The sequence below is a fragment of the Saccoglossus kowalevskii genome, chromosome 4, assembly GCF_978046115.1.
Source record: "Saccoglossus kowalevskii chromosome 4, keSacKowa6.1, whole genome shotgun sequence".
NCBI lineage: Eukaryota > Metazoa > Hemichordata > Enteropneusta > Harrimaniidae > Saccoglossus > Saccoglossus kowalevskii.
The window spans coordinates 42,165,206-42,180,223 of NC_140644.1; the positions used below are offsets into that span (position 1 = coordinate 42,165,206).

General features: G+C 32.8%; 1 protein-coding gene across 2 annotated transcripts in view; it reads left to right on the forward strand.

Moving 5' to 3' along the window:
• LOC102801784 (TBC domain-containing protein kinase-like protein) overlaps window positions 1-11,139 on the forward strand; it is an 81,011-nt gene extending 69,872 nt beyond the window's left edge. The window contains exons 16-20 of one of the 2 annotated variants that reach the window (XM_085498135.1): window positions 538-699; window positions 2,793-2,977; window positions 7,478-7,653; window positions 8,054-8,213; window positions 9,881-11,139. In XM_085498135.1, coding sequence (XP_085354261.1) covers window positions 538-699; window positions 2,793-2,977; window positions 7,478-7,653; window positions 8,054-8,213; window positions 9,881-9,991 — 794 coding nt within the window. In that variant the 3' untranslated portion in view covers window positions 9,992-11,139. The remainder of the gene's footprint in view (window positions 1-537; window positions 700-2,792; window positions 2,978-7,477; window positions 7,654-8,053; window positions 8,214-9,880) is intronic. The other variant, XM_085498136.1, reaches the window with a different exon arrangement.
• The last annotated feature ends 3,879 nt before the right edge of the window (window positions 11,140-15,018 follow it).

Here is a 15,018-nt window from a genome sequence, read left to right on the forward strand (position 1 = left end):
TTAGTAATTAAGTGTGCCATTGGTAGTTAATTGCATTTAGTGGTAGTTGACTGCCGTATTGGTAATTAAGTGTGCCATTGGTAGTTAACTGCATTTAGTGGTAGTTGACTGCCTTATTGATAATTAAGTGTGCCATTGGTAGTTAACTGCATTTATTGGTAATTAAGTGTGCCATTGGTAGTTAACTGCATTTAGTGGTAGTTGACTGCCTTATTGGTAATTAAGTGTGCCATTGGTAGTTAACTGCATTTAGTGGTAGTTGACTGCCTTATTGGTAATTGAGTGTGCTATTGGTAGTTAACTGCATTTATTGGTAATTAAGTGTGCTATTGGTAGTTATTTGCATTTAGTGGTAGTTACCTGCATTATTGGTAATTAAGTGTGCCACTGGTAGTTAACTGCATTTAGTGGTAGTTGACTGCATTATTGGTAGTCACATATGTTTATATTTTTATAATGTACTGTATTTTCCTAAAAAAAGTATGTGATGAAATGTGTATATTGATTTGACACTTTTTTTTCTTTAATATTTTGTAGATGTGTTTCCTCTCCATAAGATAGTTCATCTCTGGGACACCCTGTTGCTTGGCAACTCCTCATTTCCTCTCTGCATTGGTGTTGCTATTTTACAACAACTGAGAGATAGTCTACTTGCATCAGGGTTTAATGAATGTATTTTGCTTTTCTCCGATATGCCTGGTGAGTTTTAATTCATAGATCAGCTGCAAAAAATGTGGCCAAGGAAATCTTGCAATATTGGTGGCCTTAAGAGATCCCTTAACAGTTATGTTTTTTTTGGATTAATTTGTAATATGTACTTGTACCAAAATTAACCTTTTCACTACCAGACTTTCTCATCTATATTTGTCGGCACTTTTTGACTCCCATGTGCGAAGCACATAATGGGAGTCTTTGCAGTTAGTGTGTCTGTGTCTGTTTCTGTGTGCGTGTGTATGTGTGTATGTGTGTATGTGTGTTCCACTGCTATCTCAAGAATCATACATCGGTTTTTGATGAAACTTGGTGCATAGATGTTCTGGGCCAATGCGCAGATTTGATTATGTTTTGGTAAAAATCCATGCTCGTTAATTACCTAATTTGCATGATAATTAGCTAATTTTTAGCTGTTCTATGACTGTTCCACTGATATCTAAAGAACCACTCATTGGATTTTGATGAAACTTGGTACATAGATGCTCTGAACATATGCGCAGATTTGATTAGTTTTTGGTAAAAATCCGTGCATATTAATTACCTAATTTGCATGATAATTAGCTGATTTTTAGCTGTTCCATGATTGTTCCACTGATATCTAAACAACCACTCATTGGATTTTGATGAAACTTTGTACATACATGCTCTGAACTAATGCTAGGTTTTGATTAGTTTTTGGTAATAATCCGTGGATACTAATTACCTAATTTGCATAATGATTAGTCAATTTTCGGTTTTTCCACTGATATCTCAAGTACTAATCATCACATTTCAATGAAACTTGGTACATAGTTGTCATATGACACTGCACAGACCTGATAGTTTTTATGGTAATATCAGTACATATTAATTACCTAATTTGCATAATTAATTAATTTTCAGCATTTGATATAAGTACTAATCATCACATTTCAATGAAACTTGGTACATAGATGTCATATGGTACTGCACAGACCTGATAGTTTTTATGGTAATATCAGTACATATTAATTATCTAATTTGCATAATTAATTAATTTTCAGCATTTGATATAAGTAGTGACCATTACATTTCAATGAAACTTGGTACTTACCTACTCAAGGACTATGCAGAGATTGATTGTTTCCGATAAATATTTGTGCATATTAATCACCTAATTTGCATAATTAGTTATTTTTCAGCTTTTCCACGGGTATCTCAAGTACTAATCATTGCATTTCAATGAAACTTGGTACATAGAGCCTTTAGGACTATGCAGAGACCTGATTAGTTTTAGGGTAAATAATTGTGCATATTAATTAACTAATTTGCATAATTAATTTGCAGCTTTTCTACTGATATCTAAAGTACTAATCATCACATTTCAATGAATCTAGAATTATGCAGACCCAATTAGTTTCCGGTAAATATTTGTGCATATTAATCATCTAATTTGCATAATTAACCAACTTTCACACTGATATCTCAGGTACTAAACATCACATATCAATGAATGTACATGGATGCTGTAGGACAATAGACAGACCTGGATAATTGTGGGTTAAAATCTGTACATATTAATTAATCAGCTTTCACGCTGATATCTAAAGTACTAATTATTCCATTTCAATGAAACTTAGTACAAAGATGCTCTAGGACAATGTACAAACCTAATTAGTTTGGGGTAAAAATCTGTTCATATTAATTCCCTAATAAGCATAATAATTCATAATTTTTTGGTTCTAATCACATTTCAATTAAACTTGGAAACATAGATTTTCTGTTACATTGTGCAGACCTCATTAGTTTTACACTCAAATCTGTTCATATTAATTTCTGATTTGCATGATTAGTTTTCAGCTAAGTAATTTCGAATTATATTTAATGTGTCTCCAATACTCTCAGCACATGGGAGTTCTTTCTAAGCTTTCTTTGATTTCTTATATTCTTCAATATTTCTGAACCCTATTTTGAAACTAACAGACAAAATTTGAGTAAATTTTCAGTTTTTACTCAAAACTTTGTTATTTTTGTAAAGTAAAGTGCAGAACTGGTGGTGAAAAAAATGGTATCCTTGCTATAGAAACTTGTTAACTCCTCTCATTGTATTACCTTCACAGAAATCGACATTGAGAGATGCGTAAGAGATTCCATCCGTATTTTTTGCAGCACGCCAAAAAGTGCTACATTTCGACAGCATGCCATACCACAGAAGGTGAATGGTCAATCTATTAAACTCAGTCACAGTGCCCGTAATGTTTCTTACTACAGCACGGATTATCATGATTTACCAAAGTCAGAACTTGTAAGTATTGATTGAATGACACCATACTGTGTGTACCGATAATGATGGCATTCTCTAAAGGTGTCTACTGAGTTTGCTGAATCAATCTCTGTATATTAAATAAATATTAAAATATCTTTGTTTTCTTAAAATGCATATGTATGAATAACACCTACCATACCCATACACAGCCTCAACATTACCAGTTCTACCTTGTTAAAGTTATATTCCCACTTTGTATTTCATGCAAAACACCTCCAAATGATTGCGATAGCCCTGAAAAATGATAAAGTCAGTTTATTTTTTAGGTTGTGGGTATAATCAGCAAATCAAACATAATTTTAATTGTAGTAATCACTCAAGTCTACTTTACTTTATTCAAGAGTGTTTTCTAAATTTGATTTCTAGGTTATGATGAGTAAGATTTATCACAAACTGTACAAAACACAATAAATATCACATGTGACTGATTCTAGGTTCCAAGATATCACCACAACAGCAAACTTTGTGAATACTTAATTAATTATCCTCTATATATTTTTCATTTCACAGTCGACACTTAATTAATCATCCTCTATATATTGTTCATTTCACAGTCGACACTTAATTAATTATTAGTCCCCGATTGGATGTAGTCTGAAAACGGGGACTTATGTTTTGCCCTGTGTGTGTCCGTGCGTCCGTGATCACCTGTATCTCAAAAATGCATGGACTGATTAAGTTCAAACTTCACTCATACATCACACATTATATGGGACATATGCACATGCATTTTTTTCATGATCTGATTAACGATAGCCGAATAGCGCCCATTTTAGGGCCGAAAATGCATCAAAATCGCACATTTTCACCATTCCAGACCTGGATCTCAGTTATGCATGGACAGATTTTGTTCAAATTTGGTACATACATTAAACATAATAGGACCTTGATGCACGTCATTTTGTTTTTTGGATCAGGTTTGAAATGGCCGACTGGAGGCCATTTTGTTTTAAAGAATTCAGTTCTGGATCCGTATCTGAGACATGCCTGGATTGATCGAGTTCAAACTTCACACACACAAGGTACATCATGTCACAAATGTGTATGTGCATTTGTTTCATGATCTCATTAACGATAGCCAAATGGCGGCCGCTTTAAGGCCGAAAATGCATTGAAATCACACATTTTCACCATTCCGGACCCAGATCTCAGTTATGCATGGACGGATTTTGTTCAAATTTGGTACATACATTAAACATAATAGAACCTTGATGCACGTCATTTTTTTTTTCAGATCAAGTTCGAAATGGCCGACTGGCGGCCATTTTGTTTAAAAGAATTCAGTTCTGGATCCGTATCCGAGACATGTCTGGATTGATCAAGTTCAAACTTCACACACACATGGTACATCATGTCACAAATAGATAAGTGCATTTGTTTCATGATCCGCTTAACAATAGCTGAATGATGGCCATTTTAAGGCCGAAAATGCATCAAAATCATGTATTTTCAGAATTCCGGAACCGGATCTCAGTCATGCATGGACGGATTTTGTTCAAATTTGGTACATACATTAAACATAATAGGACCTTGATGCACGTCATTTTTTTTTTCAGATCAAGTTCGAAATGGCCGACTGGCGGCCATTTTGTTTAAAAGAATTCAGTTCTGGATCCGTATCCGAGACATGTCTGGATTGATCAAGTTCAAACTTCACACACACATGGTACATCATGTCACAAATAGATAAGTGCATTTGTTTCATGATCCGCTTAACAATAGCTGAATGATGGCCATTTTAAGGCCGAAAATGCATCAAAATCATGTATTTTCAGAATTCCGGAACCGGATCTCAGTCATGCATGGACGGATTTTGTTCAAATTTGGTACATACATTAAACATAATAGGACCTTGATGCACGTCATTTTTTTTTTTTGGATCGGGTTCGAAATGGCCGACTGGCAGCCATTTTGTTTTAAAGAATTCAGTTCTGGATCCGTATCTGAGACATGCCTGGATTGATCGAGTTCAAACTTCACACACACAATTGTTCATTTCACAGTCGACAATTAATTATCCTCTATATATTGTTCATTTCACAGTCGACACTTAATTAATTATCCTCTATATATTGTTCATTTCACAGTCAACACTTAATTAATTATCCTCTATATATTGTTCATTTCACGGTCAACACTTAATTAATTATCCTCTATATATTGTTCATTTCACAGTCGACACTTAATTAATTATCCTTTATATATTGTTCATTTCACAGTCGACACTTAATTATCCTCTATGTATTGTTCATTTCACAGTCGACATTTAATTAATTATCCTTTATATATTGTTCATTTCACAGTCGACACTTAATTAATTATCCTCTATGTATTGTTCATTTCACAGTCGACACTTAATTAATTATCCTTTATATATTGTTCATTTCACAGTCAACACTTAATTAATTATCCTCTATGTATTGTTCATTTCACTGTCGACACTTAATTATCCTTTATATATTGTTCATTTCACAGTCAACACTTAATTAATTATCCTCTATGTATTGTTCATTTCACAGTCGACACTTAATTAATTATCCTCTATATATTGTTCATTTCACAGTCGACACTTAATTAATTATCCTTTATATATTGTTCACTTCACAGTCGACACTTAATTAATTATCCTCTATGTATTGTTCATTTCACAGTCGACACTTAATTAATTATCCTTTATATATTGTTCATTTCACAGTCGACACTTAATTAATTATCCTCTATGTATTGTTCATTTCAGAGTCGACACTTAATTAATTATCCTCTATATATTGTTCATTTCACAGTCGACACTTAATTAATTATCCTCTATATATTGTTCATTTCACAGTCGACACTTAATTAATTATCCTTTATATATTGTTCATTTCACAGTCGACACTTAATTAATTATCCTCTATGTATTGTTCATTTCACAGTCAACACTTAATTAATTATCCTCTATGTATTGTTCATTTCACAGTCGACACTTAATTAATTATCCTCTATATATTGTTCATTTCACAGTCGACACTTAATTAATTATCCTCTATATATTGTTCATTTCACAGTCGACACTTAATTAATTATCCTTTATATATTGTTCATTTCACAGTCAACACTTAATTAATTATCCTCTATGTATTGTTCATTTCACAGTCGACACTTAATTAATTATCCTCTATATATTGTTCATTTCACAGTCGACACTTAATTAATTATCCTTTATATATTGTTCACTTCACAGTCGACACTTAATTAATTATCCTCTATATATTGTTCATTTCACAGTCAACACTTAATTAATTATCCTCTATATATTGTTCATTTCACAGTTGACACTTAATTATCCTTTATATATTGTTCATTTCACAGTCGACACTTAATTAATTATCCTCTATATATTGTTCATTTCACAGTCAACACTTAATTAATTATCCTCTATATATTGTTCATTTCACAGTCGACAATTAATTATCCTCTATATATTGTTCATTTCACAGTCAACACTTAATTAATTATCCTCTATATATTGTTCATTTCCCAGTCGACACTTAATTAATTATCCTTTATATATTGTTCATTTCACAGTCAACACTTAATTAATTATCCTCTATGTATTGTTCATTTCACAGTCGACACTTAATTAATTATCCTCTATATATTGTTCATTTCACAGTCAACACTTAATTAATTATCCTCTATGTATTGTTCATTTCACAGTCGACACTTAATTAATTATCCTCTATATATTGTTCATTTCACAGTCGACACTTAATTAATTATCCTTTATATATTGTTCACTTCACAGTCGACACTTAATTAATTATCCTCTATATATTGTTCATTTCACAGTCAACACTTAATTAATTATCCTCTATATATTGTTCATTTCACAGTTGACACTTAATTATCCTTTATATATTGTTCATTTCACAGTCGACACTTAATTAATTATCCTCTATATATTGTTCATTTCACAGTCAACACTTAATTAATTATCCTCTATATATTGTTCATTTCACAGTCGACAATTAATTATCCTCTATATATTGTTCATTTCACAGTCAACACTTAATTAATTATCCTCTATATATTGTTCATTTCCCAGTCGACACTTAATTAATTATCCTTTATATATTGTTCATTTCACAGTCAACACTTAATTAATTATCCTCTATGTATTGTTCATTTCACAGTCGACACTTAATTAATTATCCTCTATATATTGTTCATTTCACAGTCGACACTTAATTAATTATCCTCTATATATTGTTCATTTCACAGTCGACAATTAATTATCCTTTATATATTGTTCATTTCACAGTCGACACTTAATTAATTATCCTTTATATATTGTTCATTTCACAGTCGACACTTAATTAATTATCCTCTATGTATTGTTCATTTCACAGTCAACACTTAATTAATTATCCTCTATATATTGTTCATTTCACAGTCGACACTTAATTAATTATCCTCTATATATTGTTCATTTCCCAGTCGAGGGAGCCACTGTCACTAGATGAGTTAAAATCTGAAGTGTGTCCACGCATATCAGCAGAGGATCTTATAGAACTATGTGAATTAAAAGGACCAAGTGAAAGTAGAAGTCCTACTAAAAAGAACAAAATCAGCAAACCTAAGATTCTGGTGGTGGATGTGAGAGGAACTGATGAGTATCTTTTGCAATGCACTCTAGTTTGTTGTATACATATACAAATGTACTATGAGGGGGTGCTATAATTCTTGTACTGTAAGGTCTTGGTCATAAGAACAGGGAAAATTACAGAAAAAACAAACACTATATTTATAAAAAAATAAAATAAAGGTATAGATAATACGGAGTGGGTACTCTACGAGATGGATGTCCCTGATATGTTTTGACCTGATCCTCAAGTTTATATGAATTTAATTATTATTATTATTATTATTATTATTATTACATAGAAATAGATCATGTATGTGAAAACTCGTAAGCACTTTGTATAGATTTTGTTTATGAACTTCTACTGTTTATTTAAGAGCATCGGAACTGAATTTCATTTAAGGTTAATACGTCCTTAATTGTGATAATAGTTATATTCGAGGTCATATCCCTAATAGTATAAGTATACCGTTCAACCAAGCATTCAGTCCAGAAGGTGACTTAGTATCTTGTCCTGCTGTTACTACATTATATGGTTACAAAGGAAGAATTATTGCTATTGTAGCAAACAAAGGCAAGAATGCTCCAAATGTAAGTAACTGAATGAATATAATAGTATATTGTAGTGGTCATGTAGTGTATTTGTATAATAGTATATTGTAGTAGTCATGTGGTGTATTTGTATAATAGTATATTGTAGTGGTCATGTGGTGTATTTGTATAATAGTATATTGTAGTGGTCATGTGGTGTATTTGTATAATAGTATATTGTAGTGGTCATGTGGTGTATTTGTATAATAGTATATTGTAGTGGTCATGTGGTGTATTTGTATAATAGTATATTGTAGTGGTCATGTAGTGTATTTGTATAATAGTATATTGTAGTGGTCATGTGGTGTATTTGTATAATAGTATGTTGTAGTGGTCATGTGGTGTATTTGTATAATAGTATATTGCAGTGTTCATGTGGTGTATTTGTATAATAGTATATTGTAGTGGTCATGTAGTGTATTTGTATAATAGTATATTGTAGTGGTCATGTGGTGTATTTGTATAATAGTATATTGTAGTGGTCATGTGGTGTATTTGTATAATAGTATATTGTAGTGGTCATGTGGTGTATTTGTGTAATAGTATATTGTAGTGGTCATGTGGTGTATTTGTATAATAGTATATTGTAGTGGTCATGTGGTGTATTTGTATAATAGTATATTGTAGTGGTCATGTGGTGTATTTGTATAATAGTATATTGTAGTGGTCATGTGGTGTATTTGTATAATAGTATATTGTAGTGGTCATGTGGTGTATTTGTATAATAGTATATTGTAGTGGTCATGTGGTGTATTTGTATAATAGTATATTGTAGTGGTCATGTGGCATATTTGTATAATAGTATATTGTAGTGGTCATGTGACGTATTTGTATAATAGTATATTGTAGTGGTCATGTGACGTATTTGTATAATAGTATATTGTAGTGGTCATGTGGCGTATTTGTATAATAGTATATTGTAGTGGTCATGTGGTGTATTTGTATAATAGTATATTGTAGTGGTCATGTGGTGTATTTGTATAATAGTATATTGTAGTGGTCATGTGGCGTATTTGTATAATAGTATATTGTAGTGGTCATGTGGCATATTTGTATAATAGTATATTGTAGTGGTCATGTGGCGTATTTGTATAATAGTATATTGTAGTGGTCATGTGGCGTATTTGTATAATAGTATATTGTAGTGGTCATGTGGCATATTTGTATAATAGTATATTGTAGTGGTCATGTGGCATATTTGTATAATAGTACATTGCATTGGACATAAATAATTCATTCATTTGGATTTATATTTTTATTTCTTGTGTGTTCTGTAACTTTACTTACAAAAGAGTTTGTTTAACTTGAGAGTAAGGCTTCCTGAGTTTTGTTATGCTTGTATTGTACATATCAAAATTTGTTACAGATTCACATGGCAAATGTACTTGACTAACATGAATTATTAATCACATGTTATTATGTAAATAAATATTAATAATAATTACATAAATATCACATTCATTTGCATTTTAACTTGAAAACAGGATTTATAGATTACATAGTAGTAGCATATTTGTTCTATTAAAATTAAGGGGTTAGATTTTCACCATAGAAACATCTCTGTCATTTAGTAAAGTGCCATAGAGAGCAATAGAGCAAATATAGTATAATGCTTAATCCTAGATTTGTCTGAAACCATTTATTCTCTTGTTGTTTCTTTGTTTCAGTTTGCCAATCAACTTGTAAAGCTGGGTTTTCCAAAAGTTTGCGTCATGCATGGTGGAATTGATTGCCTCAAACCAACAGGTCTTCTCACTGTATCTACACCTGACTTGTGATAGAACAACAAACTGAGTTACTATAGTTATGGATGTTCTTGATAAAACAACCTGACTAGTACCTTGTCTAGACATTACATGGTGTACTATTATATTTGACTTGTACCTATATGTTGAGAAGAGATTACAGAGGTAGTGGAAGGGTTTACTCCAAGCCTGAGTGGTGAACACTATGCAGTGTTTCTAGAACACACCAGTACATGACATCTCCCCCTTGTTGACCACCTGTGTAAGTCACTACCTTTATATAAAGACCACCTTTGTGCAATTGTAATGCAATCCACATGTAAAGACCACCCTGTTTAATGTGGTCACCTTGATAGCACTCGTTTTAGTGTTTTACACTAGTTGCTACACTACATATATTTATTTTCTATCTTCAAATACTTGTTGACAAATTGCCCCTTAAACTGAAAAATTGTATACACAACTTAATCTCCACCTGTCCATAAAATACCTTGGGTGGTTGCTATACACAGGGTTGACTGCAATGAACGACTTTATCTGCCTCAAGTTATTTCTAGTGACCGCTATTCTGTTGCATCAAATCATCACATCAGAGTGAGGTGATCAGTGCTTTTTTCCCCACACCTATGACCACAGCAAGAACTATTCTCTTTCTTAAATAAAATTTTCATTCAGCCAATATATTAAACGAATACAAATTTGGGTCAATATTGGAGAATGTCACAGCCCCCACTGTTCTTGTACATTAATATATGAAAAATGGGAGGTATATATTTCTGGTGCATCTGTTAACATGCGAGAATAGAATCAGCCAGCATAACTTGGAGATAATGCTCTACACATACAAAATGTAGGTTTTTAGGCTATTTTTCGACAAATATGGCCACCAGTCTGCCATTTTGAAACTGAATAGAAAAACAAATATGGGGCATATGTATACCATCATGTACCAAGTTTAGGGAAATTTTTGAGATAATGCGACAGATGGATGGAATCCAATGCCAAGAGTTATAATTTTAACTGATAATCTTTACCTATATAAGAAATTCATTGGAGATTTTAGAATATTCACATATCGATGTAATCAGGAACATGCAAGGGGTGGGGTCAATTTTATATTCAGTGGGTATTTGTATTCAGAGAAGTGGTACTTAAGTGCAAAATAAAATGTGGTATACTGACATCGTTTGCAGACTAATTTATTTTTAGTCCCTGTTCGGACGAAGTCCGAAAACGGGGACTATTAATTTGGGTTTGTCCGTTCGTACGTACATCCGGAGCTATATCGCGGACACACATTGATGGATTTCATTCAAACTTTACATGAAGACAATACATAATGTCTTACATATGTGCGTCAAGTTACTTTATGATCGTTACAAAATGGATGTAAAATTTGCTATTTCTGATACCTATACGTGTCCGCAGCAGTTTCACGGAGATGACTGGACCGATTTGGATCAAACTTGGTATGATGATCATACATATTGGGTTATAGGTGCACGTCATATTTTTTTCGTGATTCGAACAAATATGGCTGACTGGCGGCCATTTTGTTTTTCATGGTACCCATACTACTTTATCTTGAATGCAATGAACATTTCTATTTAAATTTTGTACGAAGGTAGTATGCCAAGAGATACATCTGCACCAACATTATTTTTGTGATTCCATTTAATATGGCTGGCTGATGCCCAATTTTTATGTGAAAGCACTATAAATCGTCATTTTTACATGTCCGGAGCTGTTTCTCAGAGATGACTAGGCCAATTTGGATCAAAGTTGGTATGATGATCATACATATTGGGTTGTAGTTGCATGTCATATTTTTTCTGTGATTCAAACTAATATGGCTGACTGGTGGCCATTTCGTTTTTCATGATACCCATGCCTACTTTCCCATGAATGCAATGCAATGCAATTTCTGTTTAAATTTTTTACAAAGACAGTATACCAATAGATCAACATGAACATTATTTTTGTAATTTGATTCAATATGACTGCCCAATGTCCAATTCTCGTGTAAAAGCACTAAATCATAATTTTTTACAAATCCATCTCCTATTAATGGTCTTAATCTAATCTCAATGACTTGATCAATTGATGTCAGATCACAAAATTTTGGACGGGAACTGTATCATTAACAATGACTTGTCCTTCCTACACTACAGTATTTTTTACTACACTTGAAACGTACTTTAGCAAAATATGATTTGCATAATTGTAAGTGAACGTCAAATTAAATGACCAATCGACACGAGTTTTAGAATAGGGCACTGATTGTATACTTTACAAGTACATAACTGGTTCTTTTGAAAGCTGATACAATGTAGATGTATTTAGCATGGCTTTCTTGTATTAAAGGGGAGCAGAGGTGTGGCTTTTGTCACTCTGTACATGAAATTTGAGATCTGTGGATGAATTCTGTCAATAAAAACAACATGTATGTGCTGCATAATGCCCCAAATATCTGGTATAAAACGGGCTATGAAGCAGACGACAAACTTCCGCTTTGCCTAGCATCAGTTCGCCTCTAGAGGGCCAGTCAATGATGTCATCAGTGTACACTGATAATTGAACCCATTCATTCTAGTACGTCAATCCCATAGAAATGCTACTATGAAAGGCCTTGTTAACTGACAACTCAAAAGTTGTAAGATGGCAAGGTGTTGTGTTATGAATGCCATAACGATTCATGTTAAGTTTCTTGAAATCCAAAATAAAAAAATCATGTTAGTTGCGAGAAATCGGCAGAAGAACTATCCTGAAAGAGAAGACACGTACAGCGTTCTGGCTATAGTAAACAGTGAGTGAATTAATATTGTACTAGTTAGAAATCTGCTTACATCACTTGAACTACAGTACTCATTTCGCCCAACTTCCTACTTTTTAATCGATCGCTTAATTTCCGACTGCACTATTTTACCGACCGGAAAACGACCGCATTTTTATTGTTTTTTGTCACTGGCACAGGAGTGGTCAAAATGTTTAGGGACACAATGAGTGTTAACGAAGATTCTTCGTGATATAAATGGTGAAAACCCCAGTAATAATAATGGGAATGTTCAATCTGGTGATTGGTTGGTTTACTTTAAGAACCTACTTAATACTGATAGCAGCACATCAAACTCTGAGATTGTGAATGAACTGGAGAATAGTGAAAAGAGTACAAGTAGCAGCCCCCATTTAGACAGACCAATCTTAAAAAATGAAATAACTAAAGCCATTAGACTTCTTAAAAGTAACAAGGCTTCGGCAGAAGATAGAATTTGCAATGAATTGTTAAAATACGGTGAACATCACTTATTAGATGCAATACATAAACTCTTTAATATTGTTTATAGTTCAAATAACTATCCACATTCTTGGAGCACTGGCCTGTTGGTAACAATCCACAAATCTGGGTCGAAAAATAACCCGGCCAACTACAGGGGAATTGCCATCTCTACCTGTCTTGGCAAGTTATTCAATAGTATTCTAAATATTAGGCTGACATCATTTTTAGACTCTAATAACATTTTCTCCGGTCGACAGTTCGGATTCAGGCATGATTGTTGAACTACAGACAATCTTTTCATACTAAAAGCCTGGTAAATAAATATCTCTACAGTGGTAAGTCAGAGTGTGCCAATAAACAAAATAACACAAATATTAAAAAATCAAAAAAATTATATGCCTGCTTTATTGACCTTAGAAAGGCCTTTGACAGTGTCTGGCATGATGGTCTATTTAAAAAATTAATCAAATATGGTATAACAGGGAAAATGTATAAAACTATCAAAAACATGTACAATAAAGTAAAATGTAAAAAAGGCTTAACAAAACAATTTCAGTCCAGTATTGGTGTTAAACAGGGATGTAATCTTAGTCCAACTCTCTTCAATCTTTTTTTAAATGGCCTGCCTAGTATTTTCAATCTTAATACCTGTGATCCTCCTTATTTAGAAAACTCACATGTCAGCTGTCTACTCTATGCCGATGATATTGTGATACTTTCTAAAACTAAACAGGGATTACAGACATGTCTTGATAGTTTGGCATTGTATGCTAAAACATGGAAGCTCTCTGTCAACACTGACAAAACCAAAATTTTAATTTTCAATATATCAAACAGACGTTTGATTAATGATACATTTTTTCTTGGAGGTATCGAACTTGATACAGTTAAATCTTATAATTATCTGGGACTAGTCATTAGTGCCAATGGTAGGTTTAAGGATGGCCTAAGTATAAAAGTTTCAATTTCCCTTTTTGACAAACTCATCAGACCTATCCTCATTTATGGTTGTGATGATGAGTTCTCCACTAAATCACCTAATTAAGTTATTGTCGGTATCTACTAGGGGTGTCACAACACATACCAATTATGGCCATGTATAGCGAGTTAGGCAGATACCCCCTAGACGTATTTATAAAAAAACACAAATAATTAAATATTACAGTCGGGCCATGAATTCTAATAATGCGTTACTCAAGGAAGCTTTTGTGGTTAACCAAAACATTAAAAGTAAATGGTACAAAATGTATCTAGAAGTAACATCGTTATTAAACAATATCATTCAGTTAACAACTGTGATAAATTAACCTCGGCACAAATGAAACAAATTGATTTGGGCATCAAGGATTCATTTCTAACAAGATGGAAAGGTGAGGTCCATAATGATAACCGCACCAAAGCAAATGAGAAAAACAAATTAAGAACATATCGGCTAATCAAATCAGATTTAAAACTTGAGCCATATTTAGTCAAGCTAAAAAACTTTCAACTGCGTAGTGTGCTTACCAAATTTCGTCTTAGTGACCATAGTCTCAAAATTGAAATGGGTTGTCATTAAAAAAAAAATCCCATTAAACAGGGTTCGTGACATGTGTAACAAAGGTCTAATTAAGGATGAGATGCATTTTCTGCTGGAGTGCAACAAATATAATGAGTTGCGTACCAATCTGTTCAATAAAGCTAAGGATATGATCCCAGCATTTGAAAATAAACCTGCAGAGAAAAAATTATGGAATTGTTACAGAATGAAAACATTATTATACCAGTAGCACAGTTCATAAGT